Below are 23771 nucleotides of genomic sequence, written 5' to 3' on the forward strand. Positions count from 1 at the left end.
ATTTAATTCTATTAATAAGATTCTTTATGCACATCCAAGAAATTTTAAAAGCCAGGTGATCAAAATCAGAAAATCTCACCAGAGCTAGCAGATTGGATTGGGGTGATTATTGCCTTGGATAATGGACTAAATGTTCTGTAAAGGAACAAACATACAGATAATGAAATTAGTATAAGTATAGAACTGCTGGCTGTCGTGTTCTGAGCATAGGTAGATGCCGACTTTTGAGTTTATTTCCTCCATGTGACCCTCTAAGGGTCAGCTGGATGCCAGGGGTCAGGGTTGAGGGGAGATTGCCCCTAGAGCAGCCTGAAGGGTCGCTGGCGTTGGGCTGCAGTGCTCGGCTGTAGCCCTGGTGTGTAGCAGGAATCCTCCAGTGCTGTACCTGGAAGTCCTACCAAGTCGTCTTGGTTAATGAACAAACTGCAAAGCAAGTAAGGGAGCAATAGTTCTGTTGAAGGGCATGTTAGGAGGCTCAGCTTTTTGTGCGTTTCCCTAATTCTATGGTATTTTCTATCTGTCTGGCAGAGATCTTGTACAACCAGATAAACCTGCAAGTCCCAAGTTTATAGTGACGCTGGATGGTGTCCCCAGCCCCCCAGGATACATGTCAGATCAAGAGGAGGACATGAGCTTTGAAGGAATGAGACCCGCACACCACAGCGCAGCCTCACACGAGGGACTCGCGGGGCTCCTCCACCCGCAGCAGTGGCGCTTGCTGAGCAGGCAGCTTGAGGACCCAGATGGTAGCTTTCCAAACGGTGTGTGGGGAGCTCAGACTTGCCTTCTCAGGGTGCTGTCACTGTGGAGGACGTCTCTGACATCCTTGGATGAATGTTGGTTGGAGGCCTTGCTTTTATTTGTTTGTAACTTAGTAGTGGCCTTTTTCTATTTTCAGACAAAATGACCAGTTAAGTCTGAGACTGTCCCTCCGTGTATGTTTCGTAGGCAGGCTGTTACTCCAGGACTAAGATGGAGCTCAGCCGTGGGAGCCAGAAAACACCTCTGCAGGGCGCTTGTTGCAGGACGAGCCATCGTTCTTCAGGCCTTGTTGACCTTTTCCCCCTTTGGAAACTATACTTGCTGCTCTCCCCTCATAGCAGCAGCTGTCTCTCTTGTAATTTACATGACAGGAAATCCACTTGGATTTTGATGCTGTTTCTACTTTAGTGAAACTCTCTTGAAAGGAGTTTCTCACCTAATCTGTCAAAATACATCTTGAAAGCTTAGAGAAGAAGTTATGTTTAAATTAATTAATATTGAGACATAGTAGTTAGTGGAAATCAGATGAATTCAGTTCAGATAGCAGCATATTTTTAGGCAGATGAACATTTCTCATCTCTCACTGGTTATTTTCATTCATGATACAGAATGATAATCGTGCTCCTCATAGCTTATAAAAATTTAAGAAACATTTGTTGGCAGGGGAGACAATTACTGAATCTTAAAATGAGCAGTGTCAAAAAAAAAGCAGTAATGGGTTTTGAAATTTTTCCAAAGTAATCCTCCTCTTGGCAGAGATGAAAAGGTATTGAATACTTTTTCAGGAACTAGAAATATAATAGCCTTTAGGGAGGGATTGTGAGTGATGGAGACACCGCTGTTGTCTTGAACAAGTGCCTTTTCTGCTGAGTCTGTGGTGCAGTGTCATGGTTTTGCCTGGTGGGGGGAGTTGAACATCTGACCCTATCGAAGAAAAATTTTAAGTGATAACTGAGGTGGTCAGAACGGCAGTGATCAGGCAGTGCAGGTTCCTTGCCTGGTGTTTTTGTCTAAAACAAGAGAAGGTTCTAGTGTTTTCGTTTCTTTGTTTTTCAATTTAGCGGTTTAATTTTTGATATGGTATCATTCATTTAAATGTAGACGTCCAAGTTAGGCATCATTGGTATGTGTGTCACAGCCGTGGGTGGCACTCTAAGCAACGTGTTAGTAAGCGTTTTTGCCTGGGTGACACCGGTGCCCTGGCTGTTACGGAGACGGCTGACGAGCGGTGAACCCTTACTGCTGTTTTGAGCTGGGACTGTGTGTTCCACTGCTGCTCGGAGGTGAAGCTTCTTAGTAGGATGGAAGTGAGGCTGGAGAGACTCCACAAAGGGGCTCTGGCCTCTCCTGCTCTCCCCCTCCAAACAGGGAGTTTGAAACTTTGTAATTGCTTTTGATGGCTTTTTGTCCAGTGTTTCAAGGATGTTACCAACAGCAGCATCCATTTTAAGCCCCTCCCAGGAAGGCAGCACACATTTTATAGCTTGCAAAAAAAAGTGAACTTGCCTCTCTAAAGGAAGAATTTTAATAGCATATGAAGTAAATGTTGGGGAAAACCAGAGTTGTGACCTTCGAATGTGTGACTTAATCTTTCCATCAGAGCAGGTTTCCTTGAACAGTGTTAACTCCTTTCATCTTGCTCATGAGATGAGGTTTTCCTCCCTTTTCTAGCCACCTCGCTCTTGGGTGTTCTGTTAGCTTCTTCACTTGGTCTGGGTTCTTAAGTATATACCAGAGTCTAAAGTAAGTCCTTTTTTTGTTGGTTTTTTTTAAAGTAAGTTCTTTAGGAGGAGAGGGTAAGACATGTTTCTCAGCAGGAATGACACAAAAAACATTTAAAATTGGGGAGAACTGCTCCTTCCAGCCCTGTCACATTTTGAGGTTTATATATATGTCTGTATCCTGGGCTGAGTAATGACTTGTACTGTTTTTAAAGTAGCATGGAGCTTTGTGCCAGGCGTGGTCCCAGTGGCGCTTTGATGATGCTCCTGTCTGGGCCTTAGGGCTGGATTTGTGTGCCTTGTTCTTCATCGTGAACACTGAGGTGGGGGTCACTGAAACGATAAGAACTCCTAATACTGGCTGTTGCAGTGTTTGGTTTTGATTGGTTGCTTTCTTGTTTCCATTGAACCATGAGACCCTAGGGAAGACGTTATTTTCTCTTTGTGTAGATGAGGAAGCAGAAGTTCAGGGATGTTAGTTAGCTGACACTCACCTGAAGTGTCCAGCTCAGCCAGTAAGTGAGAGAGCAGATTTGAACTGCCTGACCTCAGGCGAGAGGACTGCAGGGATGTGGTTGAAGTGATACTTGCTTTCATAAACATGAGTATGAACTGTAATGTGTAACGCCTGTGGTGGGTGTCTTGGACCAGAAGTTGGCAGCCTTCATTATAGCCTGCAGGTGTAATTTTGTTTCATTTAAAGTAAACGTGTTTTAAATTTCAGTTAACTGGCCGGTGTTTAAAATTTAGATGTCATATAAAAAGGTTTTTGGCTTTCTGAATTGGGAGACTGCCTTGCAGCACGAGTCACTCTCCTATGTCATAGTTGTTGACATTGGCCTTGTGAATGGAGTGGCCTGAGCACGCTGGGTGGGACACAAGCTTGCTCTCCAGTTTGCTCCTCCTCACCTTTGTTTCTTCCACGAGGCTTTCTGCCTTTTGATCACCTCACCCTCAGTCTGCCTCGCTCTGTTAGCTGATCTGCTGGGCCTCTGTAGGTAATGGCATTTGTGACTTTAGGCAAAAATCTTTTCCTTCTTTTGTAGACATTGATGTGACTGTCTCCCAGACTCTCAAAACAGCTTGTACCTCAGTGAGTGGGAGCACTTTTGTGTCTGGACACTCATCGTCTTGCCTGAATGTGAGAATTTTAGTTCACATTTTTAATCACCCGATGTTCTCAGTTCACAGTTCATCTTACTGGCTTCCTACTTCACATTCTTTCCTCTCTTTTATATTTAATTCAGGTGAAATGGTTTTGGGAATTGGAATTTCTTTGGTGAGAACTTTGGCTGTAGTTCAGCGTCACTGTCCACGTGACCCTTCACAGTGAGGATGGCAGTCCGCTTCCTCGTCGTCTCTTATGGGATTCTAATGTCTGTGTTAGTCATGTTATTTGAACTCATTTATTTTGTGTAACTATAGACATAGAAGAACGTAAGATTGTAAGACTGGGTTTTGCAGGAAATTTATTAAAGGTGCCATGTCCTGAATTGATCATAATTAATGAGGTGCATTTAATTCCTTTCCCTTCGTAGCTGAGATGAGTGAACTGAGTGTGGCGCAGAAACCAGAAAAACTTCTGGAGCGCTGCAAGTACTGGCCTGCCTGTAAGAACGGGGACGAGTGTGCCTACCATCACCCCATCTCACCGTGCAAGTGAGTAGCAGTGGACAGGTTCTGGTTTTCAGGTTAATTGCTAGATACAGCTCACTTGGTTTTTTCTTTTCTGTGGACAAGTTTTAATAGCTAAATGCATCAGGGGCACTCACTGTGGCCCCTGCAAGACAGCACACTTGTGTGTGAGTGAGAGATTGGGTGCGGGAGGTGGGAGGAGGCTGCTTTGTGCCTCAGTCCTATGAGGTACTGAAATTTTGGGGTCTCCTTAAGGATTCTGTGCATTTAAGGAGTTGAGTATATAATATCGTCCCCAGTTTGTATGTATTGTGTTCACACACAGATTTTAAGGCATTGGGGGAAAATTAGTTATAATGAGAAAACATTTTAGACTTGAGTACAGTTTTTCCTTGCCTGCTGGCTGGTCCATTGGAATGAGCTTTGAGGAATGGCTTTTAGATATTATTTTCATCCTATAGGTGGAATCTCTGCATGTTTTAACTTCTTTAAGGAAATTCTGATGTGAGAATTATGTGGATGTGCAGACAGGGAGACCATGGGATGAGTCTCTTTTTTTTTTGTAGTATGGTGCCTTGCCAACATGTATTGTGCTCACTATATTGAGTTTACTCCATAAAATATTACAAACATAGACCTTGATTATAGAGTAAGTGGTGTTCCTTATCACCAAAATCCCTTCTAACTTTTGAGCTGAAAATCTGTTACTACCCCAGGCTTTGGAATAGACAGGTGTGTCCTATTTTGGTATCTGGCCTCATTTAAAAATGGAATTTCCTATTTTTCCTATTCTGTTTCTCAAAACAAGGAGTGATGAAATAGTATGAAGGACACTCTACAAAAAAAGTGGATACTGCACTGAGAAGATTGAATGTGAATAATGTTTTTTTGTTTTATAGAGCCTTCCCCAATTGTAAATTTGCTGAAAAATGTTTGTTTGTTCATCCAAATTGTAAATATGATGCAAAATGTACTAAACCAGATTGTCCCTTCACTCACATGAGTAGAAGAATTCCAGTACTGTCTCCAAAACCAGGTTAGTGACTTTTTGTATTACTGCGATTGGGTAAAAAAATGGAAAATGATGTTTTTTGACTATAAACTGAAATAAAAGAAAAACAAGGAATAGTTGTAGAAATCACTGTGCCAGAATCAGTTAATCCAGCCCATCTTGAAAGAGGTGTGCCCATCCTGTAGTATTATAAACTGTTTTATCTTGACTGACTATGCAAACCTCCTCATTGTATTTTAAAGTGGTTCCCATTAAAACATCAGCAGATTGCATTAAAAATCATATTCCTAAATAAATTTGATCTTTGTCCTTATTTTTGTCAGCAGTTACACCACCAGCACCACCTTCTAGTAGTCAGCTCTGCCGTTACTTCCCTGCTTGTAAGAAGATGGAGTGTCCCTTCTATCATCCAAAAGTAAGAACTTTGATTTTCAAAAAATTGAATTTAGTGATAATTTCTCAATTCTGAGACTTGTAAAGATCACTAGCAAACTAAATGTCTTCCTCCCCTGTCCCACCCCCTAGCTTAACTTTTTTTTTGGTTAGAGTTAACTTTATGGTCTTTAAGACCTTTAAATTCCTCCTTAATTGTCCCTGAGCCCAGGTCTGGGCCCCTCAGGCCAAGTGTTTTGAAACGAAGTATGAGCAGTCTAACCTCTTCCAGGCGCTGCGCTCCTTTGCCAGTCAGTTTCCCTTCTTTGGCCCAAAGCATGGGCCCCTCCCCCCCTTCATGCGGGAACTGAGATGATGAAATTGAGCAGTACTTAATGATACCACTCATACTTTGCTGATGGGTTTAACTGTGTACTAAAGATGGATGGATTTCCAGCCATTTAGCTGCTCAGCATGAATCTCTGTCTGAAATAACAGCCTGAAGACCACGCGAGAGGCCTTCCCTCCCCTGCTGCGGCGGGGCACAGATGAGGGTGCACAGTGCTGATGTGTGGGACAGTGGACAGGCTGCGCCGGCTGGTTTTTAGAAGTTTGTATTACATGCTGAAGTTCCTTTTGAAATATAGCCTGCTGTTGCTCTTTGATGAGGATTTTGTGTCTTGGTGGGGGCTCCTTTTTTAAGGCTTCAGTGGTATTAAAGTGAATGTTACAGGCCATCTGTTACCCCATTAATGTTAGGGTGGGCTGGTTATTGTCATCTCATGTTGCTGTGTTTATTTGTATTAGCTTTGCTGATGTTACTGAAACTATTCTGTCTTTAGCACTGTAGATTTAATACTCAGTGTACAAGACCTGACTGCACATTTTATCATCCCACCATTACTGTACCACCACGACATGCCTTGAAATGGATTCGACCTCAAACCAGGTAAAGGCTAAAATTAGTTTTTCTAATGTCATTTCAAGTCTTTTTCTGATATGTAGCTTCTTAAATTTCTAAGCATGCATATTTGAGGGAAACTTACTGCTTTGATTTTTCTCTGCTCTTCAGTTTACTACATAATTTACTACATAAGCCAAGTTTTGTTTCATCCAGTGATTGCTTATTTACCTAGACCATCTCCAGATCAGATTTTTCTTTTTAACTTCTGAACATACTTGTGAATGTAAACTAAGGCCTTCAAGAGTTACACCACTTAACAAATCTCACATCAGTTTTCTTAGACGTTAGTAATTGTAATACACTGAAAGGAAGTTTGAAAGTATTTTTAGTGTGGCCTATAAATTTAAATACATTATCTTTTTTGCATCTTATATAATTACTTTTTTCACAAGTCATATTTACACTGTAATCTGTAAAACATTTTGTCTTTATTGTCTAAAAATACTCAGCTTCTTAACTGAAGTTAATTAAAGCAGTTAATTGAAAAAATTTTTGGTTTTATTTATTCAGTGAATGACACCCAGTCCTACCTGGCAGAAGATTATGGAGTTTGAAAGTTTCCATCTACTGATGAGAAAGACATTCTACAGAATTTGTCAAATCTTTGAAACTTGGAATATATTGCTTTCATAATATGAAGTTTATTGCCTATCTGAAGTGTCTAATTTTTCAAGTTTGTAAGTTTATTAAGTGATTTTAACATTGGGTGTTTTTTGTTTTGTTTTGATTATGAAAAGTTTAAGGAAAAGCTGAATTCTATTAAAACATTTGAGGCATGTTTGTACACTGCTGTTCTCAAGTATCAGCTTTTATAGCGTGATGTCCTTGCCAGTACTGATAACCCAGCTGGCGCCCCAGTGTTGTGTCTGTACAGAGGAGCGTCTGATGTCAGACGTTGGATTGCCACGCTCACGTTTCCACTCTGAAAACAGGAACGGCCTGAAGTGCTGAGGTGGCTTAAAATAGTTACTCAATCCTACTTTTTAACTTTAAGCAAATTTAGTTTGAAAAGCATGATAGCACAAGCTTCTTGGGTTGAGTGCCACTTTGGTAAATGGTTCCCAAATATCTAGTCCCTCGCCTTCTGGGAAAGTGTGAGTGAGCTGGGGCAGGTAGGGTGAAAACAGTTGGAATGGCAAGGGCAGAAAATATGAACAATTCCTTAAAACGCTTTCATTTACTGTTAACATACGCTTTTTAAATATTTTGGGGATCTACATTATCACAAAATAATACAAAATTTTTTACAAGTATATGCATAAGGTATCAGAACAAACTTTAAACTCACAAGATTATAGCTTTACATATATTCTCACATTCTGAAAAATAACATTCTTAGAAATAACCACAGAAAATAGTTATTACTAAAGATAATTTTTTAAATGTAAAAATTAGATTTAAAAAGTATATTTTAAATGACAGACTATAATTACAGAGATCAGATGGGTTAACTGCAAAATATAACTAAACTTTTGGACTACTGAATGAAAATACATAATTTTGTGTATAGTTTTAAAGTTATTAAGGCAAGAAGTGTCAGATGCTTTAGAATTAACGGATCACTGATTTTAGAGACTTGATATATAGTGTTTTTTAAAGTAAAGCTAAAAGTTGGTTAGGAAGGAGCTAATGCAAAAGGGACAGTAAAGACTCAAAACATTCTGAGGACCAAATTAACTATATTGAAAAAAAGTACATTGATTTGCTTCGTCATATACCCAAGGGAAAATAAAACGACATGTGTAAAAGTCCACATTTAAGAGCCTAAAACCAGCAGTTGGGTTCTTTTGTGGCCACTGCTTTTCTGTTGGGAGAAGAAAGAATTAGCCAGTTATTAAGCCATTTTTTTAAGTTGCACTTTGTTGTGCTCATAATACTCAGAACATCAGAAAAAGAAAGACAAAGCACACAAGAGCACACGTAAAGCTACCGTGTAGTTAGGCTTGGGTGAAATGACAGTTCCACTTCATTCTAAAAAAGTTTTACTCCTTTGAGTTTAAGGCATTTGTTCATTCCAGTGTTACCTTGAGATGCTTTGCATCTCTGCAGAAGAAATTAGTTTTAAACTGTATTTCCAGAAGTTTAAACACTTTTAGTATCACTATTTCTAAGTGGAGTGTAGTTGCATTCTCATAATTCCACCATAAAGAACATAAATGGGAAGCAAGGGTTTAAGTGGTTTAGTTCGGCCATTTTGCAAGGAAGTAACATGCTAAAATCAATTTTTTTTTTTTTTTTTTTTTTTTTTGCTATTTAACAGACACAGCCTGGAGACTACATTTAAGAGTTTTATCATCTTTCATATCTATGGTTGACTCAGAAATATTTGTTGGATAACTTGGTCCAAAATGAACCACTATCAAAATAGATCACAAAAAAGGAAGGGAACAAATGTGGCTAGCAGTTCACAGTGAGTGGCACCAGGGTGCACAGTGTGCTTTGGCACGCATTTACATACAGAAACAGGGCTAATGGTGCCAGGAGAAATCTCAGGTTACAAATTTGGGAGCTTAGTCAAATACTGCACACAAAAATAATTCTCTGGGTTAAAAAAATAAACATAGGGCAGCATCTACATGGCCTGTCATGGCTCTTCCCCCTCCCTTAGTTGATGGCTGGTAACAAGCAAGGTGGTTGTGGGATGACTACTTAGAATTAATGTGACCTTTAGTTGTGAAACTGACAACAGTGATTAAGGCTGGCTTATCAGGTGGCCACTTGGAAGAATAGAAATGCAAGGGAAACAGTTTTGTCCTGTATTGTTTACTAGTTAAGGTTATAGTTAAGAGTGTTTATCTGCACTGTAACGGAACCGGAGTTTCTCTTCAGCCAAAGGCAGGTGAATCTGACTCAGAAGGAAAACTTGAAACTGCAGCAGCCTCAAAAATGGAGGGGGAGTGGTTCAGGGGAATTTTTTGCTTTAATTTATTGATGGCTTCTTTATAATATCCATGAATAGAAATTTAATACTAGTGTATTCTAAAGTTGGGCTTAATTTAGGAGAATAATTATGTGAAAAATGAAAAAAAAAACCAAACTGATGTTTTAAGTTTCTTAATAAACACCCCAATCAGCCCTTCAGACGCAGCTATTGAGAGCTCTAAACTGACCAGGTTCAATCACTAGGCTTCTGTGATGCAATTCAGCCATTTCTCTTTAATATTTACAAGGTGTTGCACATAGAAAACAGATTTCCAGAAACCTGCAGGGGTCTATTATGCTACAAGATAATTAACACGTTAAAATAAAAATTCATAGGACCAATAGAGCATCTTAAACTTCTTGGTACTTAGAAAAATAGATTTTTTAAATAGCAGTCTACATGATTTCCAGTCTTCCGGAAACTATAGATAAGCTAAACAGCAAATTCCTGAATGGCAGGTACTGATCTTTGGCAGCATTTAAAGTGAACAGGAATAAAGAGCTAAAATTTCAGCCCCAATCCACCAAAAAGGAGTTTTTACAAGTGGACCTATCTATATTTATTCGTTTGAAAGTCAGCCTATGAAGTGGCATATCTCTAATTAAATAAATTTTTCCAATAGAAAAAAGAAAAGGCTATAAAAGTTTTGAGTTACTAAATTGTGTAACTCTGTAAATGTGAACTTCACGCTTTAGTTTACATGTTAAACGTTTCTGTTAGACTGTCTTTTGAGTTCTCAGTCTTCTCTCCCAGTTACATACTATTGCTGTCGAAAACCTTAATGGTGCACCGCTGGAGACGATCGTTCATCATGCTACCTTGTCACTAGTGAGGCTATAATGTTTTAATGTTTCAGTTACAGAGATAACTTCTGAACATAAAAAGACTGACAGCTCAAAAATGAAAATGTAGCAATCATATACTACTAACTTTGGATTTGTTCCTGAATTTAAAACTGCCAGGAGAAAAACGTCCTTTATAAACAGTACTTTATTAATGCTTCAGAAGCATTATATTCTCCAGTAATGCTTGTGTGTGTTTCCTTAGGGAAAATGTTTACCTTTTAAAAACTGTGATCCTTTACGGTGGTGATGTATTTCCTTATGTAAACACAAGGATAAAATATTTTATTAAAGCATGAACGTTTGAAAATAAGATATAAATTGTAAAAGGAAAAAGTTTTGCTAAGAAGAGGATGAAAATTATCCAAGTTGGGTTTTTTAAGGTTTTAGTTCATTTTTTGAGGCGCGCTGTCTCCTGAACCTCCCAGCAGATCTGCCAAATCTGCATACTCCCCAGAATGGGAGTTGGCTGTCATCATCAAGTATCTATTCAGTCCTTCCTTGAAGTGTAATTATCTGGCAGTGTATGGATTATGGACAGTTACCCAGTGCATATGACAAATATTTTGAATTTATCAATCTTGTACTATTTTGACAAGTTTGGGCATTTATCCCTGTTACAATCTTAAGTTAGCACCACTTGACCATGCAGGGTTTGATTCTGTTTTTTGTTTTGTTTGTTTTTGTTTTTTCCTTCTTTTGTAGTTCTGGTTTCTCAAGGCTGTTAGTTTAGAGTCTTCCCAGCATCCGTATCTTTCAATGAGGCATATGTACACATTTCCAGACAAATAAACTGCAATCAGAGAAAAAACTGCAGTGAGTTCATTATATTTCTAGGTTTTCAGAGCAGTTTATAATGTTTTTCAGTTAAGCTTTCAAATCATACATGTATAAACATTTTCCTCTTGAAGTCTTACTCTGTATTTACATAGTGTGCGACTCCAAGGAGCCGTCTGGCTACGCTGCCTCACGAGATGTTAAACTAGCCGAGTCCATAACGGAAGCTGTTGGAGAGAGGATATTAAGTCTCAACCAGTGAAAGTCTGCTTTTTCTTGGGCTGAGAAAGTTACCCACCTGCAGTCATCACCTCCAGCACTAATAACATGTCGATCACCACTGGTAAATCGAATATTTGTCACATGGGGTGAATGACCCAGGAACCTCTTGTGCTTCGCCTAAAAAACAATGAAAAACAAAGCTCAGGCTGTGTGATGAATACAAAAGTCAAACCTTAATGTCAGGAACCATAATCTCCATCACAAGGGCTGTGGAGAGGGTAAAGCACTTGGGACCACAGCCAATGATTAATGCTTTTTCAGATTTAATAATGGCTCTGCACTGAAAAAATCAGAAATTTGGTAGTAGATGGATTAAAGGTTTCACAGAAGGTGAATCACAGCTTTATTAGGATAGTTTGGAAGATGGTGCTACCTGGGGGCAACGGGAGATAATTTCTAACGGCTTTTATTTCAGAGTAATGGATTTAGGAAGTTTGGGGGAAAAAGTTTTTTTCTATCTCTTGCCCTGCACTTCAATGAAATAAAAATACAAATATTTTATATTAAGTGGAATTTTGCACTCTTGTGTAAAATTAATGTCTTCCAGTACTGTATTTTTAAATATTAGGTGATTATAGTGCAGTTTAGTTTTTTTAAACTAAAGATACTTGTAAACACATAAAAATTAAGGCTCTCTTTAAAAATCTTAGTGTACCACAGTGTATTTCAGATTTTGTTTAGCTATCTTGATTGTGGTGGTGGTTTCATGGGTATATACATCTGTCAGAATTTGTCAGGTTGTACATCTGAAATATGTACAGTTCACAGGAACCACACCACAATAAAGGTGTTAAAAAAAATCAGATATCTAAGGTAGCCTCTGGAAAAAGTTTTAGAACCACAAACGTAAAAGTATGTTCAATTCAGGAACAGTAACTTCATGCGGGAAAAAGTACTCATGAGGAGGAGTCTAAATCAGGAGTAAAACCTCATAAAATACTAAATTCAAAGTAAACTTACAAATTTTTCAGGACATGGGAAGTCAAATAACTTAACCATGCCAAAGTCATCTCCTGTTACAAGGCTGATTCCCGAATGAGAGACGCAGGCACAGTTGACATCGGCTTTCTCAGCATGTCTGGACCAGATGCCCATAACTTCATCTCCCAGGATACTAGAGAGAAGTAAAAAAAGCCACCATAGTGAACACGGACAGGCTTCGCATACTGAGCGTTTCCTGGTGATCTCTACGTATCTAACCAGGCCATTTAGAATACAGGAAGTAAATTAGGATAAGGGGTTACCTGGAGGCCTGAATTTCACTTGGATGTCCCTCCTCTGCCCCACCACCTTTTTTAAATGAAGTTTTATCATTTTAAGAGTTTATAGATTAAGTAATCCTTTAAAAATTCAATTAATAGTTTATGATAGCTGATAGAACTATTTTAAAAACAAAGTGTTTGTGCTACAGGAATTTGATGGCATTTTTCATTTTCATTGATGGTTATACATGGTTATTTGTTCTACAGCCAGCAAATTTAAACACATTTATAAGGTTTCATTTCTAACAGTCGCCATCAATAGCATTCTTACAGAGAAATAATAACAATTTCCTAACAGTACCCAATACATGTTTTTATTGTTTTTTTTAATTAAGCCTATTATGTTAAGGAAATATCAGGGCATTTTTAAAGTCACAACTTTGATTTTCTTTAATTAAAAGAACTGATAAAGCATAGCAGTATTCGATCAAAAGGGGTCCCAGCATCAGTAATCATTCTCTTCTTAGGAAGAAATCAAGATGGTAACAAAAGCTTAAAACTCTTAATTAAAAAGCTAAAATTCCTATTCCCCTGCGGAATGGCTCTAACTGTTCAGAAACAGGATTTTCCAATTTTCCTAACTGGACCTTCCGTCAGTTCTTCCTTCTGAATAAATGAAATATTTACCTAGTCCATGTAGCCCAAGTAATTCTATCAATGGCAGCCTGATCCATAAGATGTTTTCCTGAAGGCACTTCATAGACATGCCGTTTATAGCAACCAGTAGAGACCTTTCATAACAAAATGGAGTAAGAATTCCATTATGTGAGAGGCAAAATCCAGAAGCAGTTACAGCATACTAGCAAAGTGCTATTTGATTTACATTTCTAACATTAAGAATGTAAAAGATGACTACAAAAATGTTATGAAGAATGGAAAAATGAAGAAAGGACTGACAGTAAAGAATTTATGCAGAGACAGTGAATAGTAGTAAATAAAGGCAAGAGTTCAGAAGCTCTGGAACTGAGTTTTAAATGCTTCACTAACAAAATGTAAAAGCAGGACTTTTTTTTTTATTTTCAATTTTTCTTTACTTATTTTTTTATTGACTGGACTATTCTTGTAGAGTACGGGTACTGTACCTGGAGATGTCTGCTGTCCGCGGAGAAGTCCATTTGAATGACAAAGCTCGGAATGTCTTTGCAGTAGCTGATCCTGTTAAGGGTGGGGCCCAGTGTTAGGTCATAAAAATCCACTGAGTTCTCACTAGAACCCACTGCCAGAAACCGGGAATCAGGACTAAATCTGAACATGGAACAAAAGATGTGAAAGATGCATTAGACCACATGAAACAGTTTAAACATTTAAGACCAGGGACTTCCTTTTTAGCCCCCCAAACAGTATTCGAGGTAAGTACGTGACACAGCCTCAGACAAATTCACCTGATGGGCACAAGTGATTCTGTGCACTGACACTGCACACTTGCCTGTGTTACATCAAACAGAAAGCTTTGTATTTTACTTCAATGTTAAGTGGTTCCTGAATTTTCATCTCCTAATTTCTTAAAAAAATCTGTTTTTAGGAAGCCACGAACAATTACATAACTTAAGTCAAGATCCTTTCATCTGGAAAGATGTCTCAATAGCTAACAACCCAGACTAACTTAACTCATGTCAGGTTATTAGATGAAGTGACACTACTTGAAGCTTGGAAGAAGTTATTTTTTTTAAATAAAATACTATTTGCCATATAAATAAATACAAATAAAATACTACTTGCCTAGTGATCACAGGAAGCAGTATGCAACAGTTTGGTTTTTTGAAAATGTTCCATGAATATTGCTGACGTACCCTCAGGACACCAGAAGGTTAGGGAAGCCACGGTTAATGTTTTATATACTGAAGTTCTGAGGACAATTTCATTTGTAAAAAAGGGGCTCTACTAGGGAAAAAAGTGCAAGGGTTTGACAGACCTGGATTAAACAACCATCTTGACCACTTAACTTCTAAGTGCTCAGTAAAAGGTAGCCACTGTTAAAATCAGCTTAAGCACTAAAAAATAAAGGCTCAAAAGTTTAAATTAATTCAGATTCTAGGGCAGAAGATGTTCAATGAATTAAATGAATGAACTATATATTCAGTTGAGATTAAGTAGGAGAGGTTTGGGGTTATAACTAATTTTCCAGGCTTCTGAAGGGCAGATGGAAGAGAATTCCTGGCAGGATGAACGTGTCCAGTGTCCTCAGTTTTCAGCAGTCCCCAAGTACTAGCTGTTACTACAGGGCACTGTGGTCGGTGCCCAGTGGACTCAGTTTAGCAAGGAGAAATAAGTATGCGTACAAGCAGCCACATTTCATCATCCAACCTGTGATGTGGCAAAAAGCTCCAGGGACTAAGGACCTTTTTTCCAAATGCAAGCTGGGTCATTTTAGAGCATCCTAGACATACGATTCCATTTGTTGACTAACCTGATATCATGGATTGAACATCGTCTATCTCTCTTCTTTCCCCATATTTTTAGAGAGCTCACCAGTAAAATAATAAATTCTCCATTTTTCATTCCAATAGCCACCATGTCCCCTTCAGGGCTATAACACACAGTACGAGCAGCATGTCCCAAATTCACTTTGTTCAACATCTTCTGCATAAGAACCAAAAAAGTCGTGGAGAACTACATTAATTGGGTACTTAAGTAAACCAATTTCTCCCCCAAATTCTCAGCACAGTTCTGAGATAATTTTCTTTAAGTGCTAGCAATTTAAGACTTTGCTTAGAAATTTTAACATCTCTTAGAAAGTTGTACCTACTTTATCAGCAATATCCCAGAGTCTCACTGTCCCATCTTCAGCAGCAGAAAGGAAAAAGTCCCTGGACGGATGTGTCGCCAGTCCCCATATAGGTCCATCCACATGACCATTAACTAAAATATTACACGCTGCATTTTTCTCTCCGACTTCAATTATTTCAGCATTCCTTGTCCCTACTAATATCTTGCCCTGAAACACAAGTGGGACCAATATATTTAATGGACTATAGCAGCTGCTCTTCTTAATAAAGAATGACCCTACTGACCTATGTGATACTGTGACTTATAAGAAATATGCAGATCTTTCTTGACTTACAAAAGGGTTGCATCCGATAAGCCCATTGTTAAGTTGAAAATGTAAGTCAAAAGTGCATTTATACCAAACGTGACAGCTTACCCTGGCCTACCTTAAACATGCTCAGGGCACTTACCTGAGCCTACAGTTGGGCAAAATCATCTAAGAAGCCTATTTTATCATAAAGTGTTGAATATCTCATGTCATTTATTGGATACCGTACTGAAAAGTGAAAAACAGGATGGGTGCCTGGGTACAGACAGAGTGGCTCTAAGTGAATGATTGTTGACCTTGGTGATGGCTGGCTGGCTGGAAGCTGAGGCTCGCTGTGCTGCCCAGCATCTCAAAGGATCGAACCACCTATCGCTAGCCAGGGAAAGATCAAAATTCAAAGTATGGTTTCTACTGAATGTGTATCACTTTTGCAACATCTTAAAATTGAAAAATGGTAAGTTGGGGATGGTCTATATATTTGGTCTTGTCCCCAGTTACTGGCATGAGGTTCCTAAAACCCTTGGAATTTCCTAAGTGATAAACAAAAGAGGGGTGTCTTTTGGACTCCACCCAAGGATGGGGGCTGGTTGCCAGAAGACCCAACCATATGATTAGGGTGTTGTAGCTGGCAGTTTCTTCCCCCTCACCTCTCACCTCTAGGGATGGAAGAGGGGCTAGAAGTTCAACCAATTATCAACAGTCAATAATTCAGTCATGACTACATAATGAGGCCTCCATAACAACCCACAGGCCAGCGTCTGGAGAGCTTTAGGTTGGTAAATACGTGGAGATGCAGGCAGAGTGGCCTGGGGAGGGCATGGAAGCCCCACACCCCTTTCCACACACTGCCCTGTGCAGCTCTGTATCTGGCTGTTCCTGAGTTATATTCTTTTACAATAAACTTGTGATCTAGTAAGTAACATGTTTCTCTGAGTTCTATGAGCTACTCTAGCAAATTAACTGAACCCGAGGAGGGGTCATGGAACCCTCTGATTTACAGCCAGTGGGTCAGAAGGACAGGTAACCAACTAGTGTCTGAAGTCTAAGAAGTAGTTGCTGGAACCTCTAATCTATCAGCCAGTCAGAAGGACAGGTAACAGCCTGGGCTTACAGCTGGCACCCAGAGTGGTGGTGGTGGTGGGGGGCAGTCCTGTAGGACTGAACATTTAACCTGTGGGACTGGTGCTTTCTGCAGCACATGGTGTCAGAACTCAGTTGGTTTTTTGGACATGCTGCTGGTGCTGGAGAACTGCTTGGTGGTGGGCTGGGAAGCGCCTGTGTCCCCCCTCCCAACATACACACATTGGATTTAGGTCCAAAACCAAAATAACCTGCTTTCAGAGGACTCTTTGCTCTAAGCGAGCCAGATTAGCTCGTGCAGTTTCTATGACTAGAGGGCCAACTGCAGGAGTACTGTCGGGCCGCATGTGAGAGTCCACACTAAAGATAATACACCTGGCTTCTCTATTCCATCAGAGCTTTCTTTACCTTTGACTAAGATATTTTAGTCTGAAGATCCCCAAATAGATGTAAGTGCATTGGGATATAGGAAAAAGTACTGGATTTTAGTTATAAGTAACTATAAATAAAAGCAAGCTTATCTAATATTTAATACACAGGCTGATGCTAATACATGTATGTAATTTATAAATACACTTATTGTAAGTGCATGCAAGCTCAGTCTTTTTATAGCAATGTATATTTTTTAAACGGAGACAGCTGCTTTAATCAAAATGAGTCAACTGGCAAAGAAATTCAACTGTCTGCCATAGCTGAATTAGCAGATGCAAGAAAATGTGCAAGTCTAAATGCAGTGCTTAGGGGAACAGTGTCCTGTGCTCCACACCGCCCTGGTGCAGACTGCATGTGTGCCAACAGTGGGGCTGCAAAGAAAGCAGCAGAGAGGAGGCAGAGTAAAAACCAGCAAGCAAGTGCATCTGTAAGTTACTATTCATCAAATTGCAAAGGGGGTGAGAACCACAGGAATAACTTTTTTCTACTTTCTGCTGCAATGTAATGGCTCAAGGAGCATCTTACTTTGCCTCTGCACACAGAACGAACACAATCTGTGACTTGTCCTGTCTCGAGCCTGAAGGCACGGCATCGCCTCAGCTCCTGATCCCACAGTTTGACTGCTCCTCCTTCTTTTGACCTAAGAAAATAACAACCCAAACCAAAGTAAAAAAATTTGGCCATTACAAATAATTTTTATTATAAACAAACACTAAATTATAAGTAGAATACCAGAAAAGGACCCAATCTTAATATTCCTCTAAACTTTCTACAGCAATTTTAAGATACACAATTTTAAACATTCAGTATAAGCAAATTTTATGAAAACTGATTTTTCTGACATGGGCACTAATTTTATGTAGCCCCCCCCCCCATATATGTATCCTCTCGCATAATATTTCTTGATTGAGGAAATGTACAAAATGATTCTTAATGGTAAGAGGATAATGAAAGTGCAAGAGTGGGTAACAGGATGACAGACGCTATGCTACAGAACGTGTTTTCAGGGCCAAGAGAGCAGCACATTTCTTCCCAACCATTACTATTAAATAGCCTACTGGAACAGCACAGTCACTGGTGAGTAGGGGGTGTGTGAGACTAGGTGACGTGTGGGAAGCACAAGTGTCAGTCACGTGCAAGAGACGAAATGGAGCCCATTTGTGGTTTTCCTCTTGGAAGAACTGAAAAAGATACTCCTTTATTTTCTGCTAGATGAACTGCTTGTCTTAGAGAAAAGCCATGCTCTCGCAGCATAACACAGTCTTCCTTCACGTGAAAGGCAAGAGCCACCGCCTTCATGTGGGTTCCTTCGATCCTGCATAGGAACGTACTTAACTTCTTAGTAACGTACACATTCCATTTTAACATGGGTATGAAAATGTTGGTAGAAAATCATAAGTATCTGATTTCCACTGGAAGATCTGAAAATCACTCAGAAAAGGCCTCTCCTCAGACTTACGTTTTGAGCTCTTGTCTTAATTTTATCTAACAAGTTTGCTTCGAGCAAAGGCCAACAAAGCAAAGTTTGTTTCTAACATCCTCTCACCCTTTTCTAACACAGCGGTATGAATTTTAACCCTTAGTAACCAGGCTGAATGAAAAAAAAGAAAGCAGGCAGTCAAGGTGCATCCTGAGGCCAATGGCACAGACTCCCCTATGGGTCACTGCCGACTGCTCAGCAAATACTTATTCAGGCAGAGAGACACTGAGAAAATCAATTCCTAACCTGCAGGATAGCTACCTATCCATACCTCGGAAAAATGATCACTCTGGTTGTTGGAATTTAGGTTTATCTACAATGTGAAAAAAATTAGAAGCTATTTAAGACCAGAAATAAGAATCAACAAGAAGTCATATAAAAGGTAATAAAGGAGAAGCATACGAGGAGGAAGTTCAGAGAGGATAATACGTATAGCACAGAAATCACCAACCACAAACTACAGGCAACACAGCACGTGAAGATTCAGGAAGGCGGGTAAAGAAAGGGGACTCACGGCCTTTCCTTGCCACCAGTGACAATAAGTCCATCTCGAAGGGTGGTGTACATGGCAAACACAGGCCCGTTGTGAGCTCTGGCCACGATTCTACACAATACGTGATCTTTCCACACACAGACATCTCCACTGATGGTACCTGTAAACGTCAAGTTATTCTGAAAAGGAGTGGGGAAGGGGGAGATAAACTCATCAAAAGTTCAAATAGAGTTCAAGCAGCAACTCTCTATGTAAGTGTGAGCCTATCTCACCTTCTTGATACAAGGAGCATGGATGGCGGGGCAAACAGCAGGCTCAAGAGTCAGAAAACCTGACCTTGAGGCTTAGCTTTGTCAGGGCCTTTTCCTTTCCAGGTCTGTTGCTTATTAGCTAGAATCACCTTGGTCAAGACTTTGAACCTCTCTGAGTATCAAGTTTTTCATATATAAAATGAGGGAGTTCAGTCTCTAAGATCCCTTCCAATTCTAAAATACTGTAATTCTAGTTTACAATGTCCCTTTGATTGCCTTCCTCTAGCTGCCCAAGAATTATAGGTAACTGAGAGTGAAAAAAGAATAGGAAGAGAAAACAAAAATAACATTGTATTTGATATAGTATTTTGTCATGGAAAGTAAAACTATTATCTGTAGCAAAATTGTAGTTTTTCAAAAGTTATATATGAAAATTAACATTAGCCATGATTTATTAAAGTTGAAATAGCAAAAGTTAATGCATTTCTGCAGTGAATCCAAAATTAGATAAATTTGTTAAGGTACCAAAAGTTTAAGAATGGTTTAGATCATTTTCAGAACTGCAATCCTGATACAGTTCATTTATGCAAAAACTGGAGAAATCAAATCCTGCATCATGTGCTATTTTCATCTCGTTTTAGCTTCACTTTTAGCTTCATATAACATCCTTCACCAAAAACAATATGGAAAGAACCAGTAGGAAAATAAGATTCTGGATTACATCAAAAACAAACAGATTTTCTTTAATCTTTCTGAAAATACCAGATAGTTTTTATGTTTAACTTCCCTATAACAATTTAAAATACTACTTCAAATTCCTCAGCATTTACGCTTATTCTCTGTCTCTCATATTTGGAAAACAACGATTATACGTGTCATGCAAGAACATCTTAAGTTCATGCCTTGTCTGCGACTGGAACGTGAAAACAAATACTTTACATCCCCGGTTCTTTTCATACCCCCGAGCACGTGAATTTTCTTCCTTCAAGTATTACATACCCACATAAACACTTTACTGAAAAAATTGATTTAGTTTTTTGATGTACCAAAGGCTCTAAAAAGCCAGGCCAGGGCAAGGTATTACAGGAAAGGGATGTGGATGGAAAACCCCCAAGACCAGGTGCAGCAGGGGCGGGGCTGGGGGACTGGCTCTTGAACGCTTTCTAGTAAGACCAGGAACTGGGCTCTTCCTCTTCCCCTGAGTGGGAGACACTGGCCCAGAGTCTTTCCAACTGCATGATAAGCAGTGAGTTAAGATGACAGGAAGCAAAGGAAATCCTAAACCAAGTACCACCTTAAACACTGGAAAGTCACATTTCATGATTTATCTTTCTTTTATTCTGACAAATTATTAGGACCTGGGAAATTTCAGGTGACAGTTAAAAAATTAATGAAGGCTTTTGAGAATGGCAGTGGCCAAACAAGTGCTCAAATGTTTCATTATAACCCTCCTCCCTCACTAACTTTCTTTCCCACTCCCTGACTTCTCAGAGTATCAAAATTTGAAAGGTGCAATACATGCATGACCAGGACCTACACAGTGATTAGTGGGTTACAGTGCCGTATAAACAACGTTAGTGTGGCTTATCTATCTTAACGCAAGAAAATTAAAAATAGTCCAATCTGTGTAATCAAAGCTACACTATCACACGCATTTTCAGAGACATACTGCACCAAATGCAACAGCAAGCATGGTCTGCATCCGGGCATCTTCCAGGGTGCTCAGTAGCCCTTTTTTGCTAAGAAGAGCTCTTCCTGCCAGTGTCCAGAACTTCACATGTTTTACTCCCACAGAGACAAACTGGGAATCTGAGTCTGGTCGGAATTCTGCCACAAAAATACGCTGGCTGTGACCAGCTCTGCTGGCAACTTTGGCACCTGATTAAAAAAAGATACAACAAAATGATCTAGGCCACTGTAAGAGTTAAGCTAATTTTTACAGGATCAAACAGTTACTCAAGGTATGTAGTTCAAAAAACAAATGCTTATAAAAAGAGAGGGCATGTCCCTTGCACTGCTTCCTAGAAATCACACGATATAAAATTCCTAGTACAGGGTCCTTTTTACATATTTTTGTAAGTGATGTGTGTGTATTTATGGAGAGCTTCATTATCACTTAAAGGGCATTTTACATTTTAGAAACTATATCTTATTACTTTTCTTTGTAGCTCTATTAATTTCACTTTTTATAATAGCTATGTAACTGAAAAGTTTTGTCCGGAGTGTGTTAAAGTAATAGTACCCTACTGATCTTCCATGATCACTTACAATATACTTCATTTCCATTCTGGATTAAGATTCTCCATAACCAACCAAATACTAATTAGCAAAGACACTTACATGCATAGTTTCTTACTGAAAGGAAAGAGCTGTCAATCATTTACAGTATTAATAACTTTCATTAATTTATGTTTCATGTTTGCAATTTCACTGGGTTTTCAAAGTGGACTACACCTACAATAACACCATCTGTGTAAGTGTATTATTGTACAGGGCTGTAGTGAATCATGGTTTCAATCACCAAGTTAAGGCAAATATCAAAGAGAGAATTCATATCACCCCAATATTCTTATTTTTAAAAATCACAAAGAAAAAAAATCCTACCTTCCTGCCATCTCCAAATGGTAATAGTATGTTCTGAGTCTAGTCCCACAGACAGCAAGAGTTTACCAGTAGCACTGAAACTGACTGAACACACTCCCTTTGAATGGTAGCATCTCAGTATAGACAAGGTCTGCTTGTTCATTGCATCCCAGATGTGGATAGAAGGAGCTGTAGCTAAAACAAGATAAAATCCACAAGGTGTAACACACCTATTACAAATGCTTCCATTTCTAAGGCTGATGCATATGTGTCTCTGACGCATGGAAAAACACGTACCAAAGAAAGACTGTGTACTTCATAAAAAGTAGCTCAGAACTAAGACTAAAAAGACAGAAAGAAAAGGGAAGAGAAAGGAAAGGGAGAAAATTACAGACTACTTCTCCAGGATATAGTCCAAATTGCACTTTTGAGAAAATGGCATTTATAGATAATCAGACAAGCAAATTAGGCGATCACAACTTTAAACAACTTTTCCAAAAAATGTATGTTTTAGACACACATTAAATCTTTATATAATTATGTGGAGAAATATGCAATCATCACACACCAATAAAATGCCAGGGTATATTATAAATACTTATGTTATATGAAGAAGAGATGAAAAGTGAACCCAAATTGAGAAAGGCCAAAAGGTAGGAAACCACCTGAATAGATCTCAAAAGAAATTTTCACCTGGACAGACATACATCGGGTAAAAAGCTAAGTTCATATCACTTTATAAGACAATTTAAAAAAAAAACAACCCAAACTGCTAATCTTTTAAACAAATTTTATTTGTTGTTTGTTCATCTTGTGTAGCCCCTTTCTACTACTTAAAAAGTTTTCCCCATTCTCTGCATTTTCTAGGTCTAAAAACCATAGCTTTGTACTGTTGTTTTTTCAAGACGTGCATCTGACAAAAATGAATAGATAAGTTAATTCAGCAGCTAATTCAGTTGCAGAACGTAAGTACTTATAGTAAAATAATCAAAATACTAAAGAGTATTTACTACAAATTATTAATCTGCTATAAATACTGCAAAAATAGAGAAATATTAAATAAAGACAAACTGCCTTAAAATCATTTGATGCAGAAAGAAATTTTGGTCTCTAAATATTCTGGTAAATTTAGGCTACATTGTACACCATCTACAATTTATAGTACAATGATAAATTAAATCTGATAGTTCTTCAAACAAAGTTGTTACAATATATTAACCCAGGGAATTAAATTGAGTATCATTAAGTAAAAACTGTTCAAAGATTTATGCAACTGTAAAAAAAAAATCAAAACTAAATGGAAATAGACATAAAAGTTTACCATATAATAAACAGAGTATTTACGTCTGAAAAATTGACCACAATAATTTAAGTACTGTACTAAAATTAAAATATTCCTCATTCAATAAAAGTCAAAGGATATGAGGGACTAGTAAAATTAATTCAATAAGAAATGTTAGGTGGTTTAAGTTTAAAATGTAAATATACACTGGTACATCATTCTATAATTTTTTTGCCAGAGATGAATATTATATAGGTCTTCTGTAATACAGAAACATTTTTATAAATGTACAAAAAGCACCTCTGGGCAACCCATGAACTATATTCGTCTAAATGCGACATAGATAATGGATTTTCAAGAAACATCACTCAGTTATTTCTGCCTCCAAATTTAGTATGCCACAAATTACAAAGAATTACATTTATCTAAAATTTAAATAGCAACTAATTTTAAGTTAATTGAGTTACTGAGCTTTTCAAACTTCTGTAAAAAATGAGACAGTAAGAAGCTCATACTAGGAATTTATGTCTTAAAACATACAGGTATGACTATGTTATGAGAGTGTTACACATTTAGACTGTTCT

The 23771-nt window shown here is 38.5% G+C and overlaps 2 protein-coding genes across 7 annotated transcripts in view; one reads left to right on the forward strand and one right to left on the reverse strand.

The window, feature by feature from the left end:
• Nucleotides 1-7265, forward strand: part of ZC3H14 (zinc finger CCCH-type containing 14) — a 37099-nt gene extending 29834 nt beyond the window's left edge. For 2 of the 5 annotated variants that reach the window (XM_032482481.1, XM_032482485.1), the window contains 6 exons: nucleotides 529-761; nucleotides 4022-4142; nucleotides 5018-5154; nucleotides 5454-5545; nucleotides 6345-6451; nucleotides 6977-7252. In XM_032482481.1, coding sequence (XP_032338372.1) covers nucleotides 529-761; nucleotides 4022-4142; nucleotides 5018-5154; nucleotides 5454-5545; nucleotides 6345-6451; nucleotides 6977-6983 — 697 coding nt within the window. In that variant the 3' untranslated portion in view covers nucleotides 6984-7252. Of the gene's footprint in view, nucleotides 1-528; nucleotides 762-4021; nucleotides 4143-5017; nucleotides 5155-5453; nucleotides 5546-6344; nucleotides 6452-6976 lie in introns of all 5 variants that reach the window. The other 3 variants (XM_032482482.1, XM_032482484.1, XM_032482483.1) reach the window with 3 other exon arrangements.
• A 3216-nt stretch (nucleotides 7266-10481) lies between these two features.
• EML5 (EMAP like 5) overlaps nucleotides 10482-23771 on the reverse strand; it is a 130642-nt gene continuing 117352 nt past the window's right edge. For both annotated transcript variants that reach the window (XM_032482479.1, XM_032482478.1), the window contains 11 exons: nucleotides 21927-22100; nucleotides 20992-21200; nucleotides 19093-19250; nucleotides 17624-17738; nucleotides 15299-15487; nucleotides 14960-15132; nucleotides 13635-13797; nucleotides 13180-13283; nucleotides 12251-12404; nucleotides 11307-11407; nucleotides 10482-11024 (listed from right to left, as the gene is read on the reverse strand). In XM_032482479.1, the coding sequence (XP_032338370.1) occupies nucleotides 10988-11024; nucleotides 11307-11407; nucleotides 12251-12404; nucleotides 13180-13283; nucleotides 13635-13797; nucleotides 14960-15132; nucleotides 15299-15487; nucleotides 17624-17738; nucleotides 19093-19250; nucleotides 20992-21200; nucleotides 21927-22100 (1577 nt within the window). In that variant the 3' untranslated portion in view covers nucleotides 10482-10987. The remainder of the gene's footprint in view (nucleotides 11025-11306; nucleotides 11408-12250; nucleotides 12405-13179; nucleotides 13284-13634; nucleotides 13798-14959; nucleotides 15133-15298; nucleotides 15488-17623; nucleotides 17739-19092; nucleotides 19251-20991; nucleotides 21201-21926; nucleotides 22101-23771) is intronic.

Source organism: Camelus ferus, chromosome 6, assembly GCF_009834535.1.
Source record: "Camelus ferus isolate YT-003-E chromosome 6, BCGSAC_Cfer_1.0, whole genome shotgun sequence".
NCBI lineage: Eukaryota > Metazoa > Chordata > Mammalia > Artiodactyla > Camelidae > Camelus > Camelus ferus.